Source organism: Rana temporaria, chromosome 1 (genome assembly GCF_905171775.1).
Source record: "Rana temporaria chromosome 1, aRanTem1.1, whole genome shotgun sequence".
In the NCBI taxonomy this organism is placed as follows: domain Eukaryota; kingdom Metazoa; phylum Chordata; class Amphibia; order Anura; family Ranidae; genus Rana; species Rana temporaria.
The window spans coordinates 44,444,360-44,471,482 of NC_053489.1; the positions used below are offsets into that span (position 1 = coordinate 44,444,360).

General features: G+C 44.0%; 1 protein-coding gene across 1 annotated transcript in view; it reads left to right on the forward strand.

Moving 5' to 3' along the window:
* Nucleotides 1-14,722: 14,722 nt before the first annotated feature.
* The window catches only part of LOC120926902, a 50,710-nt gene continuing 38,309 nt past the window's right edge, over nucleotides 14,723-27,123 (forward strand). The window contains exons 1-2 of the mRNA XM_040337204.1: nucleotides 14,723-14,859; nucleotides 23,994-24,254. Coding sequence (XP_040193138.1) covers nucleotides 14,764-14,859; nucleotides 23,994-24,254 — 357 coding nt within the window. The 5' untranslated portion in view covers nucleotides 14,723-14,763. The remainder of the gene's footprint in view (nucleotides 14,860-23,993; nucleotides 24,255-27,123) is intronic.

A 27,123-nucleotide genomic window follows, 5' to 3' on the forward strand; every position in this document is an offset into this window, starting at 1 on the left:
TACTTCAACATGAATTTTACAATGTCTTCTGTAACACATTCGTGACTTTACAACGTTAGAAGAAGAAATGTTTAGGTTGGGTATTTAGTCATTGCTATAAACCTGCCACAATTCTTTTCCTTATTATAATACTTATTGTAAAAGGTCATTACACCATATAATAGATCATTGGGACAATGAGGAAATGTTATCGACATCCAGTCACCAAATTGCCCCAGCAGGGCAGGAACATTGAACATCCACTCATCAGACATCAAGAATGTTCTTCAGATAATATTAAATGTTAAGTTGTTTCCTTGTTTTCATTAATGGCCTTTATCAAAGATATGTCACCATTGATTTTTATGTTATATTGCTATTGCAAACTTTATTTTTTTTTAAATCAATATTTAAGATATTTAAAAGACTTTACTGTAGTTTAAAAAAATATATAACATTTGTAACAGTAGGGTAAAAAGAAAGCAGTCATATCGGTATAACACAGTTTTTCCTGCAGTTTTAATCTCGTTCCATAAGTATTTGGTAACAAATGGAAAAAGAAAATATGGACAGCCGCACAACCTTGATGGTTGTCTTTATTTAAAAAAATGCACTACAAGTCACAGCACACAACACGGGAGTAAAACAGCTGACGCGTTTCGCACTATAAATTAGTGCTTAATCATAGCTGACAATTATAAAACATCACATCTAATATATAGCAAACTTTCAAAGACATGTGATCAATGCTAACCCCTGATAGGTCAAAACTAATTGACCAATGGGGTTGCCAGATCTGAATCCCTAACCACAATCATCTGTGTGTGTGTGTGAATAGGTCTCAGAGATCACTGAGATTTAACCCCGAAATGTCTAGATTATTGGAAAATATATAATGAAAGTATTTGGTAGGTGTCATTTAACCACTTCAACCCCGGAAGAATTGGCTGCCCAATGACCGGGCCATATTTTGTGATAAAGCACTGCGTTGCTTTAACTGACAATTGCGCGGTTGTGCGACGTGGTACCCAAACAAAATTTACGTCCTTTTTTTCCCACAAATAGAGCTTTCTTTTGGTGGTATTTGATCACCTCTGCGGTTTTTATTTTTTACGCTATAAACAAAAAAAGCGACAATTTTGAAAAAAAAGCAATATATTTTACTCTTTGTTATAATAAATATCCCCAAAAAATATATAAAAAAACTAATTCCTTTCTCAGTTTATCTATTGATACGCCGCGTAAGTTAAAAGATGCGCCGTTGTATCTATGCCCTGTATTCAGGAACCTAGATACGCCTGAAATATGGCTTCAGCCGACCGACGTAAGTTGCCATACGTCGTCGTATTTTAGTTGCATATTTACGCTGGCCGCTAGGGGCCCTTCCGTAGATTTACGCATAGAATATGCAAATGAGCTAGATACGCAGATTTACGAACGTACTTGCACCCGGCACATTGATATACGTCGTTTACATAAGGCGTATGACTGGTGTAAAGTTACCCCTGCTATATGAGGCGCAGGCAATGTTAAGTATGGACGTCGGAACAGCGTCAAATTTTCCGTCGTTTGCGTAAGTCGTACGCGAAAAGGGCTGTGCGTAAGTTACGTTCACGTCAAAAGCATTGAGTATTTGCGACGTGATTCTGAGCATGCGCACTGGGATACGTCCACGGACGGCGCATGCGCCGTTTGTTCGGCCCCTCATTTGCATGGGGTCATGGTTCATTATAATAAAACACGCCCACTGACAACCTACTTTGAATCACGCGGGCTTACGCCGGCCCATATAAGCTACGCCGCCGTAACTTAGGGCGCAAGTTCTTTCTGAATACGGTACTCGCCACTCTAAATTACGGCGGCGTAACCTATATGAGATGCGCTATGCCCGCATAAAGTTACGCCATTCTTTCTGAATCCGGGCCATAGTGTCTACAAAATAGGGGATAGATTTATGGTGTTTTTTTATTAATAATGGCGTCGATCAGCGATTTTTATCATGACTGCAACATTATGGCGGACAGATCGGACACTTTTGATGCTATTTTGGGACCATTGTCATTTATACAGTGATCAGTGCTATAAAAATGCACTGATTACTGCGTAAATGACACTGGCAGGGAAGGAGTTAAAAACCAGGGGGAGATGAAGGGGTTAAGTGTGTCCTAGGGAGTGATTCTAACTGTGGGGGGATGGGCTACCAGTGACATGACAGCGATCACTGCTCCCGATCACAGGAAACAGCAGATCACTGTCCTGTCACTAGGCAGAACAGGCAAATGCCTTGTTTACACAGGCATCTCCCTGTTCTGCCTCTCCGTGAGATGATCGTGGGCACCCGGCGGACGCCCGCAAGGCGGAAATTTCAAAGCAACGTATAGGTACGTTGCTTTGCGCAGCCGTGCCATTCTGCCGACGTATATGTACATGCGGAAGTCTGCACGTGGTTAAGAATTTCTGGGGTTAATTTACTAAAACTGGGGAGTACAAAATCTGGTGCAGCTGTGCACGGTAGTCAGTAAGCTTCTAACTTCAGCTTGTTCAATAAAGCTTTGACAAAACAAGCTGGAAGCTGATTGGTTTCTATGCAGAGCTGCGCCAGATTGTGCACTCTCTAGTTTTAGTAAATCAACCCCCTCTGTGTGTAGCAGTGAAGATAGTCTTTTAACCAATTCTGACATTCCTCTCCTATATGTAAAAAACAGCATTTTTGTTTGCTAGACAATTACTTAGAACCTCCAAACTTTATATACGGTAGTTTTAAGCAGAGGCCCTAGAGAATAAAATGGTGGGTGTTGCAATTTTTATTTTGTCGCACGGTATTTGCGCAGCGGTTTTTCACACACAATTTTTTTTGGGGGAGGGGAAAATCCACTCTCATGAATTTTAATGCACAAAAGCACGATATCATACCCAATTGTTGGTAAAATATAAAAGATGATGATGTTACTCAAAGTGAATAGATACCTTACACTTTAAAATTGTGTACGACCATGGAATGGCAACAAATTACGGTACTTCTATAGGCGATGCTTTAAAGCCTTTACAGATTACCAGTTTAGAGTTCCACAGGAGGTCTCGTTATAATGTTTGCGGCAATACCTCACGTGTGGTGCAATACCTTTACATATGCGTAGGCAACCTACGTAGGCATTTGCCTTTTCACTGGAGGGCGGGGTGCTTTTTATTAAATATTTTTATATAATTTTTTTATTTTATCCATTTTTTTACACTGTGGCCTGGATTCAGATACATTATCGTATCTATCGACGGGCGTAGCGTATCTCATATACACTACGCCGCCGTAACTTAGGGCGCAAGTTCCATATTCAGAAAGAACTTGCGCCCTAAGTTACGGCGGCGTAGTGTAAATGTGTCAGCGTAAGCCCGCCTAATTTAAATTTGGCTGGTAGTGGGCGTGTTAAACTATCATGACCCCACGTAATTGACGCTGTTTTCGAGCGGCGCATGCGCCGTCCGTGAAAGAATCCCAGTGCGCATGCTCCAAATTACGCCGCAAATCGTCAATGCTTTAGACGTGAACGTAACTTACGCAAAGCCCTATTCGCGAACGACTTACGCAAATGACGTAATCAACGGAAAATTTGACGCTGGCCCAACGTCCATACTTAACATTGGATACGCCTCATATAGCAGGGGTAACTTTATGCCGGAAAAAGCCGAACGTAAACGACGTAAAAAAATGCGGATGTACGCTTCTGAATCGGCGTATCTACCTAATTTGCATATTCAACGCGTAAATATACGGAAGCGCCACCTAGCGTCCAGCATAAATATGCAACTAAGATACGACAGTGTAAGAGCCTTACGCCGGCCGTATCTTAGTAAAATTCTGGCGTATCTTGCTTTCTGAATACAGAAAGAAGATACGCCGGCGCTTCCTAGAACTTACGCGGCGTATCAATCGACGTAAATTCTATCTGAATCCGGACCCTTGTCTTTATCCCTTGTGATAGCATGAATATTGAGTGATAGGTTCTCTTTACTGAGACATTTGGGTTCTATTAGACCACATACAGTATCTCTCCTCTGCCCTTGAAGCACGGAGTGGCTCACAGGAAGGTGTCCGGTGCTCCTCCATTCACTGTTTCAGGTCCGATTTCAGAGCATATTTTTGGCTGAATTAGGATCTGAAATGGGTCGGAAGATTTACAGGACTCCTGTGCAATTCGCAGCGGAGCCGCCAAGGAGATGTGTGAACCGGCTCTATAGAGAGCCAATCACAATCTCCTGAAATGCGAATTGGATGCGGAGAAACCTCTGCCATTCACAATAGTGTGAACCCAGGCTTAAAGCATCTGATCAAACCAAGGCTGGTTCTATCAGATGCTTTCACAGGTCAGTAACGGCCTGTTTACATTAGACCGCAAATCTGGAAGTGACAAAATACTCGTCGCTTCCGGTTTCATAGACCATAGAGATGATCAGGGAAGTTCTGATTCTCGGTCATCTCTATTGTAAGCTTGCAGAACCGCTGGTTTCAGTCACCGGCTCCCCAGTGGAACAGAAGAGTCCAGGAAGGTGGGAGGGAAGACCCCCTTCTGCATCTATGGTAAGCCGGCAAAACCGCTGTTTTAGCGGCGCTATTCGGCTGAGGAAAGGGTTAAATGTGCCCAAAAAGCGCCACTGTCAAAGTGCTTTGCAGGTGCTTCAGCAGTGATGCCTATTAATTTCAGTGGGCAAGGGACGGTGGAGGAGCGGTGCAGGAGTTTTTTTTATGTCCTGCCAGTGCAGCGCCCCAGTGTGAAAGCACGCAGGCTTTCACACTGGGGCTGCAGGGGAGACTTTTTACAGGCACTATTTTTAGCACTTTAGCGCCTGAAAAACGCCCCAGTGTGAAAGGGGTCTAAGAGTTCCCTTTACTGGAACTAAGGGGCCAAGTCCAACCCTTGAAAGAAACCCCACACCATAATCCCCCCTCCACCAAAATGGTTTGGACCAGTGGACAATGCAAGGTACATAAAGACATGGATGAGGGAGTTTGGGGTGGAGGAACTTGACTGTCCTGACCTCAAGCAGATAGAACACCTTTGGGATGAATTAGAGACTGCGGCCCGGATTCAGATAGGAGATACGACGGCGTATCTCCTGATACGCCATCGTATCTCTGAGTGCGGGCCGTCGTATCTCTGCGCCTGATTCATAGAATCAGTTACGCATAGATATCCCTAAGATCCGACTGGTGTAAGTGTCTTACACCGTCGTATCCTAGGCTGCATAATCACGATGGCCGCTAGGTGGCGCTTCCGTATAGTTATGCAAGGAATATGCAAATTAGGTATTTACGCCGATTCAGAAACGTACGTCCCGCCCGCACATTTTTTTACGTCGTTTACGTTCGGCTTTTTTCGGCGTATAGTTACCCCTGCTTTATGAGGCGTAGCTAATGTTAAGTATGGCCGTTGTTCCCGCGCCGAGTTTTGAAATTTTTACGTCGTTTGCGTAAGTCGTTTGCGAATACGGCTGTACGTCATTTACGTTCACGTCGAATCCAATACGTCCTTGCGACGTAATTTGGAGCAATGCACACTGTAACTAAGGGCGCAAGTTCTTTCTGGATACAGAACTTGCGCCCAAAGTTACAGCGGCGTAACGGATCGGAGATACGTTACGCCAGCAGAAAGATCCGCTGATCTTTCTGAATCTGCCCCTGTGAGCCCATCCTTCTCATCCAATATCAGTGCCTGACCTCACAAATGCGCTTCTGGAAGATGGCCAAACATTCCTATAGACACACTCCTAAACCTTGTAGACAGCTTTCCCAGAAGAGTTGAAGCTGTTATAGCTGCAAAGGGTGGGCCAACTCAAAATTGAACCCTACGGACTAAGACTGGGATTCCATTAAAGTTCATGTACATGTAAAGGCAGGCGTCCCAATACTTTTGTCAATATAGTGAATACGTGGGGAAACAAACTGTTGCTTATTAGTTCATCTCTGTTTCTGCTGCAGGAAATATGTGTAAGAAAAAATGAGGCTTTAGACGTTTCCCAATAATACACGACTTTCTCTAATTCTGGTAGTTTCCTGCAATAAATTTACACAACTGGGATTCTTCTACTGTTGAAAGAACCTTTGAACTTTATTGCATTAATGTAACTTTTTGTTTCCTCACTGTTATTGGAGTACTTATCTATTTTTTTATTGACTAGTTATATTTGTTCAGTATCTTGAGAAGAATGATAAGAAGGTGCCACTGCTCACAGATAAGAGATGGAGGACAGAAGACCCTACTGAAGAATGGATCTTCTTTAACCCCTTAACGCTGGCGTCTCGTGGATCTTTAGGGGTTTCTGATGCCGGGAGTCAGGAGGGGTTTATGATTATGTGACCGCCGTGATTGGCTGTCACAGTGGTCACATGATCAGAAAACTTCCAATCGCAAGGAGCGGTGGGGAGCTTTCCATTAGGCGCAGGTAACTGGTTTGTTTACAATTTTGTACGCAAATATGTGGCCTCTCGGTGCCAAGGCCCACCTCTTGAAAGGCGGCATATTTGCATACTCTTGGCACCAAGAGGTTTAAATAGTCATTGGATGCAGGGCTGGTGCAAGAATTTTTGACACCCTAGGCGAAACCCAATTTTTACTGGCATTTCACAAAAGTTACTAAACTACATTTTTAGGTGCAAATTTCAATATTTAGGCTACAAACAAGTACGCTAGGCATATAGCAATGTGATTTAAGGTAAATATTAAGGTAAAAAAACATATTTGTTATTTTCAATATAATAAGGGCACATTTTTTAGTCACCCCCTGCCTCCATCCCCCTCTGCCACCAACACCCCCTGCCTCCACCCCCCTCTGCAGTGCCACAATCTCCCCCTGCCTCCAATCTTTCTCTGCCTCCAATCCAATCCAATCCAATCCATCCCCTCTGGGGTGCCACCAACAACCCCTGTCTCCATCCCCACCCTCTGCGATGCCACCATCCCCCATTGCTGTCCCACCCTCTCCCCCTGCCCCCAATCACCCCCTGCCACTAACACCCCCGCCTCCAATCTCCCCCTGCCTCCATCCCCCTCTGCGGTGCCACCACAGCCATCATCACCCCCTGCCTCCAATCACCCCCTGCCGCCGATCTCCATGCGCACTTCCAAGCAGAACCGATCTCGGCTATTTTTACTGGCACATTTCCACAACCACGGACATTTACGATAGGGGGAAAAAAGTGCCAGTTTTTACGGTTGGCAACACTGTACAGTAGTAAATTTATCTTATCCCCTGAGAAATCCTTGAGTGCCTCTCACTGCAAGGATGACAGCGTGCAGCGCCGCAGCCAATCAGCACTGCCAATCACAGCACTGATGCACTGAGAGCTCTGCAGCTGTGGACTGGGAAATTACTCAGTGACTGTTATTGGCGCAGCACGCTGTCAGCTTCCCAACCGCCTTTGGAACACGCCCAGCTTATCAGTGAAAGATGCTCGGGGATTAGAGAATATATATATATATTTTTTTTAAAACCAAGCTCATCCTTACCCTGTGCGGAGCTTTGGGGACCACAAAAGTGATAAAAGCAAATTGCATGTAGGAGCCATATAAAACCGGGCCGCGGCCCGCAACTGGCCCGCGGGCCGGACTTTGGACATGCCTGATCTACTGAGACTGCATCAGGATGGGCTGTTAGAGGTAACAGTAGAGCCAATAGCCCTTTGTATAATGGATATGTATACGGTGCCATATGCAGAGCAAATTCTAAAGAAAACATCAGATCTGCGTCATCTGGGAAAGGTTGTTCAATTAATAAAGCCATGGCAATGAGAAAGGCACAAATAATAATAATGATGATATTTATGTAGCACTTTCTAAATGGGAGATCTTTCCAAATGTATCAAGACTTTCTTGGAGATGCGACTGAGAATCAGGGGCCATGCTTAATATGTGGTGGGACTGTTCCCCAATATAGGACTTTTAGTCCAAAGTCTTTCAGACTTACAATGCTGTCTTGGACATGCTTATCCAGGCATCTCGTGCCATAGCTCCACCTTCCATAATCCCAGGACCTGTCTCAGAGGCCAAAAAAGGTTTCCCGATCTTTCTTCTGGCTCAATTAATAGATTGACTAGACTAGAAGTCCACCTTTGTCCCAACCATGGCAGAGTGGTGTGCTGAACTGGCTCATTTATAACTCCTGGAAGAACTAACCGCACAACATCATGATAGGTAGCCTTGCATACAACAACCGCAAACTATTTGGATTGTCTTTTTGGGTTCATTGTGCTTCAGTCATACGTTGTATTATTTTGCGAGTGCACACATCAGAACTAAGGGAAAGGGGGCTCTTTACTTTCCTTACCTCTATTCTTTTTTATTGTTGTTGCCCCCTGTCTAGTCGATACTCTCTACTTCTGCTTCTTTTCCACAATGAGTAGCCTGACTTCTGCATTCTGTACAAGCTGCAAACAATGTAGTTCTTCCTTTGGAGACCATAATAGAGGGATTTGCAGTAACCTAATCTGGATGAAACAAACACTTGGAATAATTTTGGCATATCCTCTGCTGGGATGAGATGTGTGACGGATCTCAGATACCCCAGGTGGGCACATCCGCCAGACCTGTGCCTCCTGTCCTCCAAACGCACCCGCAGCCTGCAGATTTGCCATTACCAGCCCTTAACCCCTCAATCACGAGACAATCCACACAGGTGTTGAGGGTTAAACATGCAGAGCACAAACTGTTTATTAAATTCCAAGACATACAGTTTTACACACAGTTAGGGACACTCCCCTTAGCCTTGTCTAAGAGGGGAGAGGGACAAGGAACAACCAATGGGAACTGAACATTTGTACATTGAAACAGGCTACAGATAAACATAATGAGATTATGGTAAGCAGGCAGCCTCTCAATACACACCCCCTGCGGAGAGATGTCACCAGTCCAGACCATTGTCTATGTGACATGAATCAACACAATTAGTAGACATGTGCACAGCAAAAAATTTCGTTTATTTCTGTTTCGTTTCTGTTCGTTTATCGTGATTCGTAACGAGTCGTAATTTCGTAAGACGTTAGTTATCGTATTCGTACTCTTTAGTATTTCGTAACACTCTTTTTTCCGTTTCCGTTTATTTTTCGTTGAATCGAGATTCGTATTTTCGTTATATTTTGTATTCTGCCGCGTTCGTATTTTTAAAATGATTTTATTCGTTCCTTCGTTTTTACGTTAGTTTAATTTTCGTTGTTTTGCTATTCGTATTTACAATCTATTTTCCATCATGCCGCATTTGTATTTTCGTAAGAAATATATTTTCGTTGCTTTATGATCATTCGTATTTTCGTGTCTAATTTCCTTTGATTGTAAAAACGTACTTTTGTAGATTTTATTGCATTCGTAATTCTGTTAGAATACATTTTACGTTTATTCGACACACTACTCGTCGTAATTTTGTAATTCGTACTTTACTGTGATTGACTTGACTGTCTTAGTTAGCACACACACCATGTCTAGAATGAAGTCTGACGTAGAAAAAAACTAAAATATGTCAGATATTACAAATACAAATCTAGAAATTAGATGCACTGCAGTCTAACACAGAAAAAGACACAAGGAGCCAGGAGGTAATAATGAGAAAGAAGCTCATTGGGGGAAGGAACAAACCTCTTCAGAGGAAAGGGACAGCGCTCAGTGGCTATTGGTCAACGTCCAGAAATATTTCAGTACTAACGAAAGCTAATTTACATTATTTTGTATTTTCGTTGTTTTCATTTCCGTTTTCCGAAGATTCGTAATTTATTTTTCGTTAGTTTTGATTTTCGTTTTTTATTCTTTGTTCGGCATTTCGGTTGTTTTCTTTTCGGTCTTCGAATATTAATAAGTTTGCATTTTCGTTCATTTTGTTTTTCGTAATTATTATTTTTTTTGGCTTCGGTATTTTCGTTGTTTCTATGTTTTCGTTTCATTCATCTTTCGTATCATCTTTTTTTTTTTCATATTCGTTATTTTGAAAATATCGTTATTCGTTATTAATTGCGCTAAACCGTTCGTTCATTCGTATGTTAACGAATCAACTAAAATAACGAAAATTGACGGAAAACGTATTCATAACTTAAAAAATTGCACATGCCTAACAATTAGACACAGCATCAAGGGGGGGGGGGGGGGGAGAAGAGATGTAGCATTACATTACATTATCTCAATGCCAGCTTGTCCCGGGTCTCCAGCCTCGTCTGGGCCATAGTCTGTGGGTAAGAGGCACGCGCACAGTCCCTTCCAAAACACACAGTGACAGTGGGTTCTGTCACAAGATGTTTGATTATTTTCCTGAGATGAGATCATGCCAAGGTTGCACATATAGTCTGGGAACATGAGAGTTCTATTCCCAGGGTTTAAACCAAGAGCGAGAGATGTTTTAGGAAATGCAGTCAGCGTGGGGATGTCCTGCATATCTGTACCCACAACTGATAGGCTTTTGGTCCAGGGTTTTTGGCCTGCTACAGACATTGTTTTATGTGATGGTATGCAAGGACGCCAGGTTGGCTCTCCTACATTGACCTATACCGGGACTTTTTGGCACTTCAACAGAAGTTGGCTTCCTATTTTCCTATGGGGTCCAATAAGAGTGAGTTCTTGCTTCCTCCATTGAGGGGGTGAATTAGAGCAAGGCCTGGAAGATGGTGGTGAAATGTTCCTTCAATGCCACTACCTTTGAGGCCACTTGTAAAGTTCTCCTGCGGTGGTACTGGGTCCCAGCTTGGATTGCTCATGCCTATCCTGGCAACAGCAATAGATGTTTTAGGAATTGCGGTCACCGTGGGGACATCCTGCATATCTGCTGGTCATGCCCAGGACTGATAGGCTTTTGGTCCAGGGTTTTTGGCTTGCTGCAGACATTGTTTCATGTGATAGTACCTAAGGATGCCAGGTTGGTTCTCCTACATTGCCCTATTCCAGGCCTTTTCACACCTCAACAGAAATCGGCTTTCTATCTTTTTATCTCTGCTAAACGTACAATAGCTCAAACCTGGAAGACTTCTTTGGTTGCCTTCCAGGGTTTGAAAAACTGGATGACTGCCTGAGATGTTTGATTCTTGTAATGTTCCTGAGATTAGATCTTGCCAAGGCTGCACACATGGTCTGGGAACATAAGAGTTCTATTTCCAAGTTTTAAACCAGCTGAATGTGCTTGTTGCCACTTTGATGCTAGTCTTTGCCCTCCAATTAGAAGTTTGGCTTGTCTGGGTTCAGTTTCAGCCACTTACAGATAATCCACTCGTGTATGTCAGTAGGACACCTGTTGATCCTGGTCACAAGGTATGCAGTGTCTGGTTCGAAAGACAGCTAGAGTTGGGTGTCATCTGCATAGCAATGGTAGCCAAGGCCATGGCGTTGGATAATCTTGCCATGTGGGATCATGCATATTGCAAATAACATTGGTGACAGAATGGAGCCCTGGGGCAATCTGTGATGTAATTGAAGTGAGGAGGATGACAAAGGTCCATGTTGCTGCTCCAGCCGTGCCATTTTGGACTGACACTTCTGCAGCGTGACTTGAGTTGCAGCCTGTGCACTGCAATGCTGTTCATTGCTCAGCTCCCGAGGAACGGCACATGGTAGAAGGCCCTCTTTACCTAGCAGTAGTTTGCTGTGGCTGTCCTTGTTCTCGCTGATCCAAAACTGTCCTGCCACTAACCAATTTCTGTTTAGCTCTCATTTAGGCTGGATTCACACTTGTGCATTGCATTTTTGAGCTCCGTTTTCTTTGCCAAGTTCTCAAACAGTTGTTCAGTGGTTCCTTTGTGTTTTAGCTGCGGATTTAATGACCTGTGAGAGGGGATAGAAGTCTCGCCGCTGTTATCATAAGGGGGGAACTCCATGCCAAATTTTAAATAAAAAAATGGCATGGGTTGCACTCCATGAGCATACCAGGCCCTTAGGTCTGGTATGGATTTTAACGGGAACCCCTACAACCCTTAGCTCCTGGCGTCAGATGTGTTTCCTGAAAACATAAAATAGCCGGGTAAAATTTGACGGAAGGTCAGTTTTTGCATGAAAAAATGTCTCTGGGACTCAAGGACTCTAGCTGGAAGACAAACTGATGAAAAAAAACTGATGTAAACGGCATCTAAAGAGCTGAAAAACCACGTAGTTTCATGTTTGTTGGCCGACAATTCTTTGCCATTTGTATGCAACACAAGTTCATGGCCAACACCCTTCGGACAAAAGTCCTATGCTTTGTCCCTGGAAAAACTGATTGCGTGTATGAGGCTTTCAACTGATCGTTTTGTTATATTTATTTAATAAGTTTTATAAAAACAGTTGATCTTGGAAGAAATTGAGACCTATTCTGTGTTAGTGTGGGGGAATGGGGAAGAGGGACAACCAGAAGAGTTGGAGCTGTTATAGATGCAAAGGGAGGGCCAACTCAATATTGAACCCTACGGACTAAGATTGGAAAGCCATTAAAGTTCATGTGCCTGTGAATGCAGGCGTCCCAATACTTTTGGTAATATAGTGTATCTTTGTGTGCTAAACAAATAAAAACAACCTTCACTGGAAACATGTTAACCAAATCATTTAGAAGGTTGCCAAAATATTCTGTCCATATGGTGTACAGTGGTGATCGAACGTTTGGGCACCCCAGGTAAAAATTTGTATTAATGTGCATAACGAAGCCAAGGAAAGATGGAAAAATCTCCAAAAGGCATCAAATTACAGATTAGACATTCTTACATGTCAAAAAAAGTTAGATTTTATTTTCATCATTTACACTTTCAAAATTACAGAAAACAAAAAAATGGCGTCTGAAAAAGTTTGGGCACCCTGCAGAGTTAATATCTTGTACTGCCCCCTTTGGCAAGTATGACAGCTTGTAAACGCTTTTTGTAGCCAGCCAAGAGTCTTTCAATTTTTGCTTGAGGTATCTTTGCCCATTCTTCCTTACAAAAGTCTTCCAGTTCTTTGAGATTTCTGGGCTGTCTGTCACGCACTGCTCTTTTAAGGTCTATTCATAGATTTTCAATTATGTTGAGGTCAGGAGATTGTGAAGGCCATGGCAAAACCTTCAGATTACGCTTCTTGATGTAATCCCCTGTGAATTTTGAGGTGTGTTTAGGATCATTATCCATTTGTAGAAGCCATCCTCTCTTAAACTTCAGCTTTTTCACAGATGGCATCAAGTTACCATCCAAAATTTGCTGAAATTTTATTGAATGCATTTTTCCTTCTACTCGTGAAATGTTCCCTGTGCCACTGGCTGCAATACAACCCCAAAGCATGATTCATCCACCCCCATGCTTAACAGTTGGACCAAGGTTCTTTTCATTAAATTCTGTGCCCTTTCTTTTCCAAACGTACTTTTGCTCATTCCGGCCAAAAAGTTCTATTTTAACCTCATCGGTCCACAGAACTTGTTTCCAAAATGCATCAGACTATATGTTCATTTGCAAAGTTCAAACGCTGATTTTTGTGGTGAGGACGTAGAAGAGGTTTTCTTCTGATGACTCTTCCATGAAGACCATATTTGTACAAGTATCTCTTTATAGTGGAATAGTGTACCACAACTCCAGTGTCTGCCAGATCTTTCTGGAGGGATTGTGCAGTCAAACGTGGGTTTTTGATTGCTTTTCTCACAATCCTGCGAGCTGTTCTGTCTGATATTTTTTTTGGTCTTCCAGATCTTGCTTTAACTTCCACTGTTCCTGATGACTGCCATTTCTTAATTACATTCCGAACAGAGGATATTGACATCTGAAAACGCTTTGCTATCTTCTTATAGCCTTCTCCAGCTTTGTGAGCGTCAACTATTTTCAGTTTCAGTTTTCTAGACAACTGCTTAGAAGAAGCCATGGTGCCGATTGTTGGGGCAAGGTCAGATGAGTCTGGGCATTTAAAACCTTTGAGACTGACATCACCTGGTCTTCCCAGATGATGATTGAGAACAATCCATGACACTGGCAGGTCTCAGCTTTGCAAAGGGGGCAGTGCATGCTATAAATTCTGCAGGGTGCCCAAACTTTTGCTGACGCCATTTTTTTGTTTTCTGTCATTTTGAAAGTGTAAATAATGGAAATAAAATCTAACTTTTTTTTACATATTATAAGAATGTCTGATCTGTAATTTGATGCCTTTTGGATATTTTTCCATCTTTCCTTGGCTTTGTTATGCACATTAATACAAATTTTTATCTGGGATGCCCAAACTTTCGATCCCCACTGTAGATAGATACATTTAAATATTCGCAGGGGATGCTGTGATGCAAATTCTATAGCATTGTGTTCTCCTATCCTACTTTGCATGATAAATACTCATACTTCTGCCACATATCCTTAATATATATGCACAAACAGTGCACGTCCTTCTCTCTTCCATTTAATAATGATTCCCTCATCAATTGTGGACATTGCTGTCTTGTTGTCACACTTCGAGCATCCTCTCAATTGTCGGCCACCAGAAACATTTTTATCCGTTTTTTTTTTCTTCTTGACTCAAATTTTTCTTTTTCAGGAAAGTCAGTGAGGAGATCACCTTTCACAGTACTTAAGAAAGTTATTTTTTCTATTTTTTTTTCCCTGTTGCTCTGCTGATGTAGTGCCAGATCAGCATGAATCACAGTGCTGTTTATTGAGGAACTGCAATAATGGGCAAGTATTTCCCCACATCAGACAACTTTGATGCCATTGGCTGTTGCTCACATCTCTGTACCATGTGTGATGAACAGTTGCTTCTGGATTCCTTGTGAAAGAGGTATAAAAAGGTGCAGCAGGCTGCAGGTGGTACTAGAGTACAGCCATAGCATCCTCCAGCAGGTTTCCTGAATCCCTCTACAATGGATAACGGTGCCTTTGAGATGCAAGAAGACGGAGTTGCTAATATTTCTTCCAACAAACGTCAACCTTATGAAAACCACATCGAAAGTAGACAGGTATGTACCTTATTGGTCTATATAGAAAATATACTTATTATTACGTTCACTATTGAGTTTTTTTCCCATTTGTATAACACCAACATATTCCGAGGTGGTGTCCAGAAGAGGAGATTTACTAAAACTGGAGAGTGAAAAATCTGATGGTAGCCAATCAGCTTACATAGTTACATTGGGGGTTATTTACTAAAGGCAAATCCACTTTGCACTACAAGTGAAAACTACTAGCCAGATTCAGAGACGTTTACGCCGGCGTATCAGTAGATACGCCGTCGTAATTCTGAATCTGCGCCGTCGTACATTTAAGTGTATTCTCAAATTGAGTTACACTTAAATGTAGCTAAGATACGACTGCCTGCGCCGTCGTATCTTAGCTGTCTAGTTCCGCCGGCCGCTAGGGGCGTGAACGCTGATTTACGCCTAGAATGCATAAATCAGCGAGATACGCTGATTCAAGAACGTACGCTTCCCCGTCGCAGTAAAGATACGTAAGGCGTTTTCCGGCGTAAAGTTAGTGGAACAAATAGCTGGCCTAGCCAATGTTAAGTATGGACGTCGTTCCCGCGTCGAAATTTCAATTTTTTACGTTGTTTGCGTAAGTCGTCTGTGAATGGGGCTGGACGTAATTTACGTTCACGCCGAAACCAATACGTCCTTGCGGCGTACTTTGGAGCAATGCACACTGGGATATGTCCACGGACGGCGCATGCGCCGTTCGTTAAAAACGTCAATCACGTCGGGTCACGAGTCATTAACATAAAACACGCCCCCCCCTGTTCCTCATTTGAATTAGGCGACCTTACGCCGGCCCATTTACGCTACGCCGCCGTAACTTAGGAGGCAAGTGCTTTGTGAATACAGCACTTGCCTCTCTGACTTACGGCGGCGTAGCGTATATGCGATACGCTACATCGCCTCAAAGTTAAGCCAGTCTTTCTGAATCTGGCTACACAAGTGCAAAGTGCACTTGAAATTGCACTGAGAGTGCACTTGGAAGTGCAGTCGCTGTAGATCCGAGGGGGACATGCAAGGAAGAAAAAACTGCATTTTAGCTTGCGCATGATTGGATGATAAAATCAGCAGAGCTTCCCTTCATTTCAGATCTACCCCTCAGATCTACAGCGACTGCACTTCCAAGTGCACTTTGCGTTTGAAGTTTGCACTTGTAGTGCACAGTGGATTTGCCTTTCGTAAATAACCCCCATAGTTACATAGTAGGTGAGGCTGAAAAAGACACAAGTCTATCAAGTCCGACCTATGTGTGTGATTATATGCATGGGCGTAGCATAAGGGGTTGCAGGGGTCACAATTACAACCCCACCCCTAACTCCAGGGGGCCCCTGCAGCCTCTCTGTCATATTATCATATGCTTCACAAAGTCCAGCTCCGATCTGCCTAAGGGCCCCACAGCCACGCTCCTTTACTGGGCTTCCACATTGCCTTCCACGGTTTGGCTGGGGACAAGCTGTGAGACATTTTCTGAATGGAAAGGAGCGCAAGGTGAGAACAGCCCAACTTTTGCATCGGGGCCCACAAGCTTCAAGCTGCGCCTCTGTTTATATATCAGTATTACCTTGTATATCCCTGTATGTTGCGGTCGTTTAGGTGCTCATCTAATAGTTTCTTGAAACCATCGATGCTCCCCGCTGAGACCACCGCCTGTGGAAGGGAATTCCACATCCTTGCCGCTCTTACAGTAAAGAACCCTCTACGCAGTTTAAGGTTAAACCTCTTTTCATCTAATTTTAATGAGTGGCCATGTGTCTTGTTAAATTCCCTTCCGTAAAAAAGGTTTATCCCTATTGCGGGGTCACCAGTACGGTATTTGTAAATAGAAATCATATCCCCTCTCAAGCGTCTCTTCTCCAGAGAGAATAAGTTCAGAGCTCGCAACCTTTCCTCATAACTAATATCCTCCAGACCCTTTATTAGCTTTGTTGCCCTTCTCTGTATTCACTCTGGGCCAGATTCACAAAAGAGATACGACGGCGTATCTCCTGATACGCCGTCGTATCTCTGTTTCTATCTATGCGACTGATTCATAGAATCAGTTACGCATAGATATCCATAAGATCCGGATCTTAGGATGCAGTACCGCGGCCGCCGCTGGGGGGAGTTTGCGTCGTAAACCAGCGTCGGGTACGCAAATTAGGAGTTACGGCGATTTACGACGGATTTTCGCGTTCGCTACGTCGCCGCTAGTCTAGTTTCCCGTCGCAAAGTTAGTCGTTATTTGACCTGCCTTAACTTTACACAGCAATCGTATTGCTGTATAAAGTATGGCCGTCGTTCCCGCGTCGAAATTTAAAAAATAAGCATAAGCCATCCGGGAATAGGGAATTACGCTACGCGCGTCGCCGTTCGAAAAAATGACGTCACGGCACGCAAAGCACGGCGGGAATTTCCAAACGAAGCATGCGCAGTAGGTCCGGCGCGGGAGCGCGCCTAATTTAAATGGCACACGCCCATTTAAATTACGCGGGCTTACGCCGGAGGCCGCCGGCGTAGGTTTTCATTGCAAGTGCTCTGTGAGTCAGGCACTTGCGATGAAAACTTGCGGCGGTGTAACGTACCTACGATACGTATCTACGATACGTTACGCCGCCGCTAGTCTACGTGAATCTGGCCCTCTATTTCCAGCACATCCTTCCTGAGGACTGGTGGCAAGAACTAGACAGTATACTCCAGGTGTGGCCGGACCAGAGTCTTGTAGAGTGGGAGAATTATTGTTTTATCCCTGGAGTAAATCCCCCTTTTAATGCCAATATTCTGTTTGCTTTGTTAGCAGCAGCTTGGCTTTGCTGAGCATCTACTAGGACCCCCAGGTCCTTTTCCATCCTAGATTCCCCCAGAGGTTCTCCCCCCCAGTGTATAAATTGCATTCATATTTTTGCCACCCAAATGCATTAATTTACATTTTTCTACATTAAACCTCATTTGCCATGTAGTTGCCCACCCCATTCATTTGTTCAGATCTTTTTGCAAGGTTTCTACATTCTGCAGAGGGAGAAGTTGTTGCCCTGCTTAGCTTAGTATTGTCTGCAAATACAGAGATTGCACTGCTTACCCCATCCTCCAGGTCATTTATGAATGAATTAAATCGGATTGGTCCAAGCACAGAACCATGGGGGACCCCACTACCCACCCCTGACCATTCCGAGTACTCACCGCCCCTGTAGGCAGTTTTCAATCCATGTACTCACCCTATGGTCCATTCCAATGGACCTTATTTTGTACAGTTAACATTTATGCGGAACTGTGTCAAATGCTTTTGCAAAATCCAGATACACCACCACGTCTACGGGTCTAAGGTAATCTTTGTCAATTAACCACTTCCATACCGGGCACTTACGCACCTTCCTGCTCAAGCCAATTTTCAGCTTTCAGTGCTGTTGCACTTTGAATGACAATTGCACGGTCATGCTACACTGTACCTAAATGACATTTTTTATCATTTTGTTCCCACAAATAGAGCTTTCTTTTGGTGGTATTTGATCACCTCTGCGATTTTTATTTTTTGCGCAACAACTAAAAAAAAGACTGAAATTTTGGAAAAAAAATACGTTTTTATTTTTTTCTGTAATTTTTTTGTAAATAAGTACGTTTTAATTTTCAATTACGGGCACTGATATGGCAGCACTGATATGCACCGATGAGGTGGCACTGATGAGGTAGCACTGATGGGCACCGATGAGGCGGCACTAATAGGCGGCACTGATGGGCACTGATAAGCGGCGCTGGCATGCGGCACTGATGGGCACTCATAGGCGGCACTGATGGGCACTCATAGGCGGCACTGATGGGCACTGATAGGCAGCACTGGGCACTCAAAGGCAGCACTGATGGGCACTCATAGGCAGCACTGATGGGCACTCATGGGCGGCACTTATGGGTGGCACTGATGGGTACTTATGGGTGGCACAGATGGGCACTGATAGGTGGGCACTGGGCATAGATGGGCACTGAGAGGTGCACTGATGGACACTGAGGGGTGGCAATGATGAACACTGAGGGGTGTCACTGATGGCATTGCTGGGCATCACTCCACTAAGTGCCCATGTTGCCAGTCAGTGACCATTTGTGGGCACTGATTGGCATTTACTGTGCTCTTTTTTTTATTTTTTTATTGTTTTATTTTTATTTTTTCATTGTTTATATGGTGCCATGGTGGCTTCCCTGGTGGTCCAGTGTGGGGATCCGAGGGGGGGCTGCGCTGATAAACAATCAGCGCGAACCCCCCCTGGTCAGGAGAGCCGCCGATCATCTGTCAGACGCGAGTGAGGAAGAGCCGATCAACGGCTCTTCCTGTTTACATCGTGATCAGCTGTGATTGGACACGGCTGATCACGTGGTAAAGAGCCTCCGCCGGAGGCTCCTTACCGAGATCAGAGATGCAGGGTGTCAGACTGACACCCTGCATCACCGATCGCCGCGTTGCACGCCCCCACGGGTGCGTGGCGGCTGTTATCCTGCAGGACGTCAATAGACATTGAGTCAGGATTTCAGAACCACTTCCCGGATGTCAATATACTATTGACCGGGCGGGAAGTGGTTAAAGGGATTGTAAAGCTTATTTTTTTTCACCTTAACGCATCCTACAACCTCCCACAGTTAGAATCACTCCCTAGGACACACTTAACCCCTTCCTCGCCCCCTAGTGCTTAACCCCTTCCCTGCCAGTCACATTTATACAGTAATCAGTGCATTTTTATAGCACTGATCGCTATATAAATGTGAATGGTCCCAAAATAGCATCAAAAGTGTCCAATGTATCCGCCATAATGTCGCTGATCACCGCCATTTCTAATAAAAAAAATATATAACAATAAAAATGCCATAAAACTATCCCCTATTTTGTAATAGTAATACAATTTGTAATATGCCCTAACTCTCTGCGAAAACCAATCCATAAATGCCTATTACAATTTTTTTTTACCAAAAATATGTAGAAGAATATGCATCGGCCTAAACTGAGAAAAAAACGTTTTTTTTTATAGATTTTTTGGGGATATTTATTATAGCAAAAATTAAAAAACTATTGCATTTTTTTCAAAATTGTTGCTCTATTTTTGTTTATAGCGCAAAAAAAAAAAAAAACACAGAGGTGATCAAATACCACCAAAAGAAAGCTCTATCTATGGGAAAAAAAGGACGTCAATCTTGTTTGGGCGCCACGTCGCTCGACCGAGCAAATGTCAGTTAAAGCGACGCAGTTGCCGAATGGCAAAAAGTTTCCTGGTCTTTGACCAGCAAAATGGTCCGGGGCTTAAGTGGTTAATTCTGATTTTTAATAGTCATCCTAAAACTTATAACAGAAACTGTTTTAACTGTTGTAAAACTTATTGCAGAGCAAATCATGCTCAGAAAGAAATTGTTTATGACAGCTTAAGTTCTTTTGGATTAAAAAAATAATAATAATTAAAGTAATAATCTAAAGGAGGAAAAGACTATTTAATTGCTATTTTAATAATCAGTTTAATTACATTTCTAGATCATCTTTTCTATTGTTTATTAACTTTAGAGTGACTCTTCATAGCAGACTGGAAATTTCTGACGCCTTGTAATTGATTTAAAGGGCAGCTATTCCAAGGAGACGCTCCTGTAACAAACCTGTTATTGTATAGTCATCAATACAACGAAAATAAGACAGACCTGCATTTGGGTTCAATGCCAACAAGAAGCTGTGCCAGGCCCTCAAGTTACTTACGAGGCTAGGGTTACTGATTTTGTGAGGTGACCCTCTGCTGGATGTCCATTTGGTCCTAATGGTAATATTTCTTGATAAAAGGGGACGTCCAGAAGAGAACAGAGGCCCAGATTCAAGTAGAATTGCGCGATATTTGCGGGGGAGCAGGGCAACGATTTTGCCCTGCGCCCCCGCAAATATTTTGCGCTGCCCTCGATTCACGGAGCAGTAGCTCCGTGAATTGCAAGGGCGCGCCGGCAAATTTGCCCGGCGTAAGCGCGCGCAAGTTAAATGATCCCGCCGGGGGCGAGAATCATTTAAATTAGGCGCGATCCCGCGTCGAGCGTACAGCGCATGCTCCGTCGGGAAACTTTCCCGACGTGCATTGCGGCAAAAGTCATTTGCTTCTAAGTGAACGTGAATGGCGGATTTTAGCCTGCAGTTGGTGTAACGAGGTTCCTGAATCAGGAACACTCGTTACACCGGAGCAAGTAAGCACTTGCGCTGCGTAACCTATGGTTGCGCGGGCGCAAGTGCTTCTTGAATCTGGGCCACAGATAGCAACTGTGCACTCTGATGCCACGTACATACGACTGTCATTGAAAAAAACTAAGTTTTTCCCGATGTGATTCCTCTCAAGGAATTTGGAAATTGGAAATTGTTGCTCTTTTTTCGTTTATAGCGCAAAAATGTAAAACCGCAGAGGTGATCAAATACCACCAAAAGAAAGCTCTATTTGTGGGAACAAAAGGACGGATATTTTGTTTGGGTACCACATCGCACGCAGTTAATGCGACGCAGTGCCGAATGGCAAAAAGTGCTTTGGTCAGGAAGGGGGTAAATTCTTCCGTGGCTGAAATGGTTAAGAAGCCACTCATATCTTTCTAAGCATTAAAAGTTTTTCATGTATAGCTGGTTTGGTATATGTGGATGACTGGTACCATTTGGGATGTACATAATGGGCCAGATTCTTAAAGACTTACGACGGGCGTATCAGTAGATACGCCGTCGTAAGTCAGAATCCGCGCCGTCTCAACTTTAAGCGTATGCTCAAACTGAGATACGCTTACCGTATTTATCGGCGTATACCGCGCACTTTTTTGCCCTGGAAATCAGGGCAAAATCGTGGGTGCGCGATATACGCCGATACCTGCTTTCCCGCGTCCAATTTTGAATACTGCGCCGGCATATACCGAGCGCAGTACACTCGTGTATAGTCGGGCAGTCTCGGCTCCTCTCGCGCTCAGGTCCTGGACGTACAGGACGTGAGTGTACTGTGCTCGGTATATGCCGGCGCAGTATTCAAACTCGGCGCGGGAAAGCGGGAAACGAGCGGGGAGGACGCCGCAGAAGGACGCCGAACCCGACGAAGAGGACACCCGAAGCCGCAGACGAACGCCGGACCCAATGAGGCCGCCGATGGACGCCGCGCAAGACACCAAAACTGTAAGTACAAAAAATCTTTTTTCCACAGGAATGCGGGTCCACTTTAGGGGTGCGCGCTATACGCCGGCGCACGCAATACCCCGATAAATACGGTAAATGTTGCTAAGATACGGCCGGCGTAAGTCTCCTACGCCGTCGTATCTTAACTGCATATTTACGCTGGCCGCTAGGGGCGTGTACGCTGATTTACGCCTAGAATATGTAAATCAGCTAGATTCGCCTATTCACGAACGTACGCCCTGCCGTCGCAGTAAAGATACGCCGTTTACGTAAGGGGTTTTCAGGCGTAAAGATAAACCACCAAAAAGATGGCGCAGCCAATGTTAAGTATGGACGTCGGAACCGCGTAAAATTTTTCAAATTTTACGTCGTTTGCGTAACTCTTCCGTGAATGGGGCTGGCCGTAATTTACGTTCACGTCGAAAGCATGACGATTTGCCGACGTCATTTGGAGCATGCGCACTGGGATACGTCCACGGACGGCACATGCGCCGTTCGATTGAAACGTCATTTACGTGGGGTCACAGTTAACCGGTTAACGCCCGCCCACTGTATATATACGTCCTGTTTTTAAAGATGGATATCTCGGTAACGGCAGCAGCTGCTGCCACAACCGAGATATCCATCTCTTCAGTGGGCGGTCCTGTAAACGATAACGGCGGTCTCCGCAGCGGATTCGCTGTGAGATCACTGTTATCGGTGGCGGGAGAGGGGCCTCCCGCCGCTTACCGGAGCCGTCGGTAGCGGCGGAGGCGATCGGGTGCTGCTGCCTGTTGTGTGAGGATGCGAGTGAGGGCAAGATGGCCCCCACCCGTCCTCATAGCATTGCTGGGCGGAAGTGACGTCAAAACGTCAGTCTCGCCCAGCGTCTTAAAGACACATTTTTTTGTTGTCATTTTTTTAAATGACAAAATTTCCATTTTTTGTTATTTTTTTTTGCATTTAAGTCTAAATATGAGATCTGAGGTCTTTTTGACCCCAGATCTCATATTTAAGAGGACCTGTCATGCTTTTTTCTATTACAAGGGATGTTTACATTCCTTGTAATAGGAATAAAAGTGATACATTTTTTATTTATTTTTTATTTCAGTGTAAAAAAATATAAAATCAATAAAAATAAATAAGAAAACAAAAACATTTTTTTTTTAAAGCGCCCCATCCCGACGAGCCTGCGCGCAGAAGCGAACGCATATGCGAGTAGTGCCCGCATATGAAAACGGTGATCAAACCACACAAGTGAGGTATCTCTGCGATTGTTAGAGCGAGAGCAATAATTCTAGCCCTAGACCTACTCTGTAGCTCAAAAAATGCAACCTATAGAATGTTTTAAACGTCGCCTATCGAGATTTTTAAGGGTAAAAGTTTGACGCCATGCCACGAGCGGGCGCAATTTTTAAGCGTGACATGTTGGGTATCATTTTACTCGACGTAACATTATCTTTCAAAATATATAAAAAAAATTGGGCCAAATTTATTGTTGTCTTATTTTTTTATTCAAAAAAGTGAATTTTTTCAAAAAAAAGTGCGCTTGTAAGACCGCTGCGCAAATACGGTGTGACAAAAAGTATTGCAATGACCGTCATTTTATTCTCTAGGGTGTTAGAAAAAATATATATATAATGTTTGGGGGTTTTAAGCAATTTTCTAGCAAAAAAAATGTTTTAGTCTTGTAAACGCCGAATCTGAAAAAACAGGCTGGGGGCTTAAGTGGTTAATATACATAAAACACGCCCACAGCTTCAACTTTTGAATTAGGCGGGCTTACGCCGGCCCTAATACGCTACGCCGCCGTAACTTTGGCGGCAAAATCTTTGAAAATACCATACTCGCCTTTCAAAGTTACGGCGGCGTAGGAGATACGCTACGCCCGCCTAAAGGTATGTGAATCTACCCCAATGTCTTTGCGTCATTTTAACCATGAGATGCATGCCAAATGTTGAATTAAGTGCCTTTGTTGTTGTACTCAGTAGAGGCTAACTGCAGTGTCCTTTATGTCCTCTAGGAGAAGAAACGGCCCATGTCTTTGATGAAAATCTTTCTCGTCTGCTTCCTGGCATGCCTAATAACCACGGCAATCGGGGTTCTGATATTATCTCTGGTCTACCTGGTTCATTTTAACCCAAAAACCTCCCAACAGATGAGTAATCCAGCCCCTGAAACCGACAAAAGTCCCTCACAGTCTGGTGGAAGTGGTAGTAACATCACCATCGTCAGCCAAGTAGAGCCTCGCTACAGCTTCCTGAGCCAGCTTAGTAAATCTAAGGTAAGGTGCACCAGAAAGTAAAACTATGGTGGAAGTATCTGGGAACTCATGTAAATATGTATAGCAAACACTACTGGGTTGCTGTAAAAAATATTGCAGTCATTAGATCACATATGTCAAACACTGGCTGAATCCGGCCCGCCAGGCCTTGTCATGTGGCCCTCCATTCCACTACCTCCAGCTCTCACCCTCTGCTCCTGTTCCCCGCTGTCACTTGTAAACACAGAAGTCTTCTGCATATGGGGCACGGCAGGGACAGATCTCCCGAATCTAGAAAGAGAACGATCTTCCTGCAAGGTGAGGCAGAGCCGCCTACACAGGGAGGTACTAGAGCTAGGCTAGGCCATGTAGAAGAGAGTGATTGCAAGGAAGCCTTGGGGGGGGGGTTGGAGTGGCACACTGTCCATAGCGCACCCCCTAAACCCTGCACACTGTACACAGACCAGTGAACTCTGTATGTATGAAATACACTCCTGAACCCTAAACTCTGTACATAGTGCAGCCCTGAACGCTGCACTATGTACATAACACACCCCTGAACTCTGCACTCTGTACGTAACACACCCCTGAACTCTGCACTCTGTACGTAACACACCCCTGAACTCTGCACTCTGTACGTAACACACCCCTGAACTCTGCACTCTGTACGTAACACAGCCCTGTACTCTGCATTCTGTACGTAACACACCCCTGAACTCTGCACTCTGTACGTAACACACCCCTGAACTCTGCATTCTGTACATAAAACACCCCTGAACTCTGCACTCTGTAAATAACACACCCCTGAACTCTGCAATCTGTACGTAACACAGCCCTTAACTCTGCATTCTGTACGTAACACACCCCTGAACTCTGCACTCTGTACGTAACACACCCCTGAACTCTGCATTATGTACATAACACACCCCTGAACTCTGCACTCTGTACGTAACACACTCCCGAATACTGCCCTCTGTACATAGCGCACCCCTAAACCCTGCAACTCAGTTATAATTACTCCCAGAGGCATGGTGGGACTTGTAGTTCTGCAACAGCTGGAGGGCCCCAGGTTGCCTACCCCTGGTCTAAACAGTATGGTCACCTGCTGACTTGACACCTTCCACAGGCAGCTTAAAGGGGTTGTAAAGGTTCCATTTTTATTCTTTTAAAATAACAAAAATGTCATACTTACAGTGAGGAAAATAAGTATTTGAACACCCTGCTATTTTGCAAGTTCTCCCACTTGGAAATCATGGAGGGGTCTGAAATTGTCATCGTAGGTGCATGTCCACTGTGAGAGACATAATCAAAAAAAAAAAAATTCCAGAAATCACAATTTATGATTTTTTAACTATTTATTTGTATGATACAGCTGCAAATACGTATTTGAACACCTGTCTATCAGCTAGAATTCTGACCCTCAAAGACCTGTTAGTCTGCCTTTAAAATGTCCACCTCCACTCCATTTATTATCCTAAATTAGATGCACCTGTTTGAGGTCATTAGCTGCATAAAGACACCTGTCCACCCCATACAATCAGTAAGAATCCAACTACTAACATGGCCAAGACCAAAGAGCTGTCCAAAGACACTAGAGACAAAATTGTACACCTCCACACAGCTGGAAAGGGCTACGGGGAAATTGCCAAGCAGCTTGGTGAAAAAAGGTCCACTGTTGGAGCAATCATTAGAAAATGGAAGAAGCTAAACATGACTGTCAATCTCCCTCGGACTGGGGCTCCATGCAAAATCTCACCTCGTGGGGTCTCAATGATCCTAATAAAGGTGAGAAATCAGCCCAGGACTACACGGGAGGAGCTGGTCAATGACCTGAAAAGAGCTGGGACCACCGTTTCCAAGGTTACTGTTGGTAATACACTAAGACGTCATGGTTTGACATCATGCATGGCACGGAAGGTTCCCCTACTTAAACCAGCACATGTCAAGGCCCGTCTTAAGTTTGCCAATGACCATTTGGATGATCCAGAGGAGTCATGGGAGAAAGTCATGTGGTCAGATGAGACCAAAATAGAACTTTTTGGTCATAATTCCACTAACCGTGTTTGGAGGAAGAAGAATGATGAGTACCATCCCAAGAACACCATCCCTACTGTGAAGCATGGGGGTGGTAGCATCATGCTTTGGGGGTGTTTTTCTGCACATGGGACAGGGCGACTGCACTGTATTAAGGAGAGGATGACCGGGGCCATGTATTGCGAGATTTTGGGCAACAACCTCCTTCCCTCAGTTAGAGCTTTGAAGATTGGTCGAGACTGGGTCTTCCAACATGACAATGACCCGAAGCACACAGCCAGGATAACCAAGGAGTGGCTCTGTAAGAAGCATATCAAGGTTCTGGCGTGGCCTAGCCAGTCTCCAGACCTAAACCCAATAGAGAATCTTTGGAGGGAGCTCAAACTCCGTGTTTCTCAGCGACAGCCCAGAAACCTGACTGATCTAGAGAAGATCTGTGTGGAGGAGTGGGCCAAAATCCCTCCTCCAGTGTGTGCAAACCTGGTGAAAAACTACAAGAAACGTTTGACCTCTGTAATTGCAAACAAAGGCTACTGTACAAAATATTAACATTGATTTTCTCAGGTGTTCAAATACTTATTTGCAGCTGTATCATACAAATAAATAGTTAAAAAAATCATACATTGTGATTTCTGGATTATTTTTTTTTGATTATGTCTCTCACAGTGGACATGCACCTACGATAACAATTTCAGACCCCTCCATGATTTCCAAGTGGGAGAACTTGCAAAATAGCAGGGTGTTCAAATACTTATTTTCATCACTGTACCTCCACTGTGCAGTTCGTTTTGCACAGAGTGGCCCCGATCCACGTCTTCTGGGGTCCCTCGGCGGCTGTCTCGGCTCCTCCCCACAA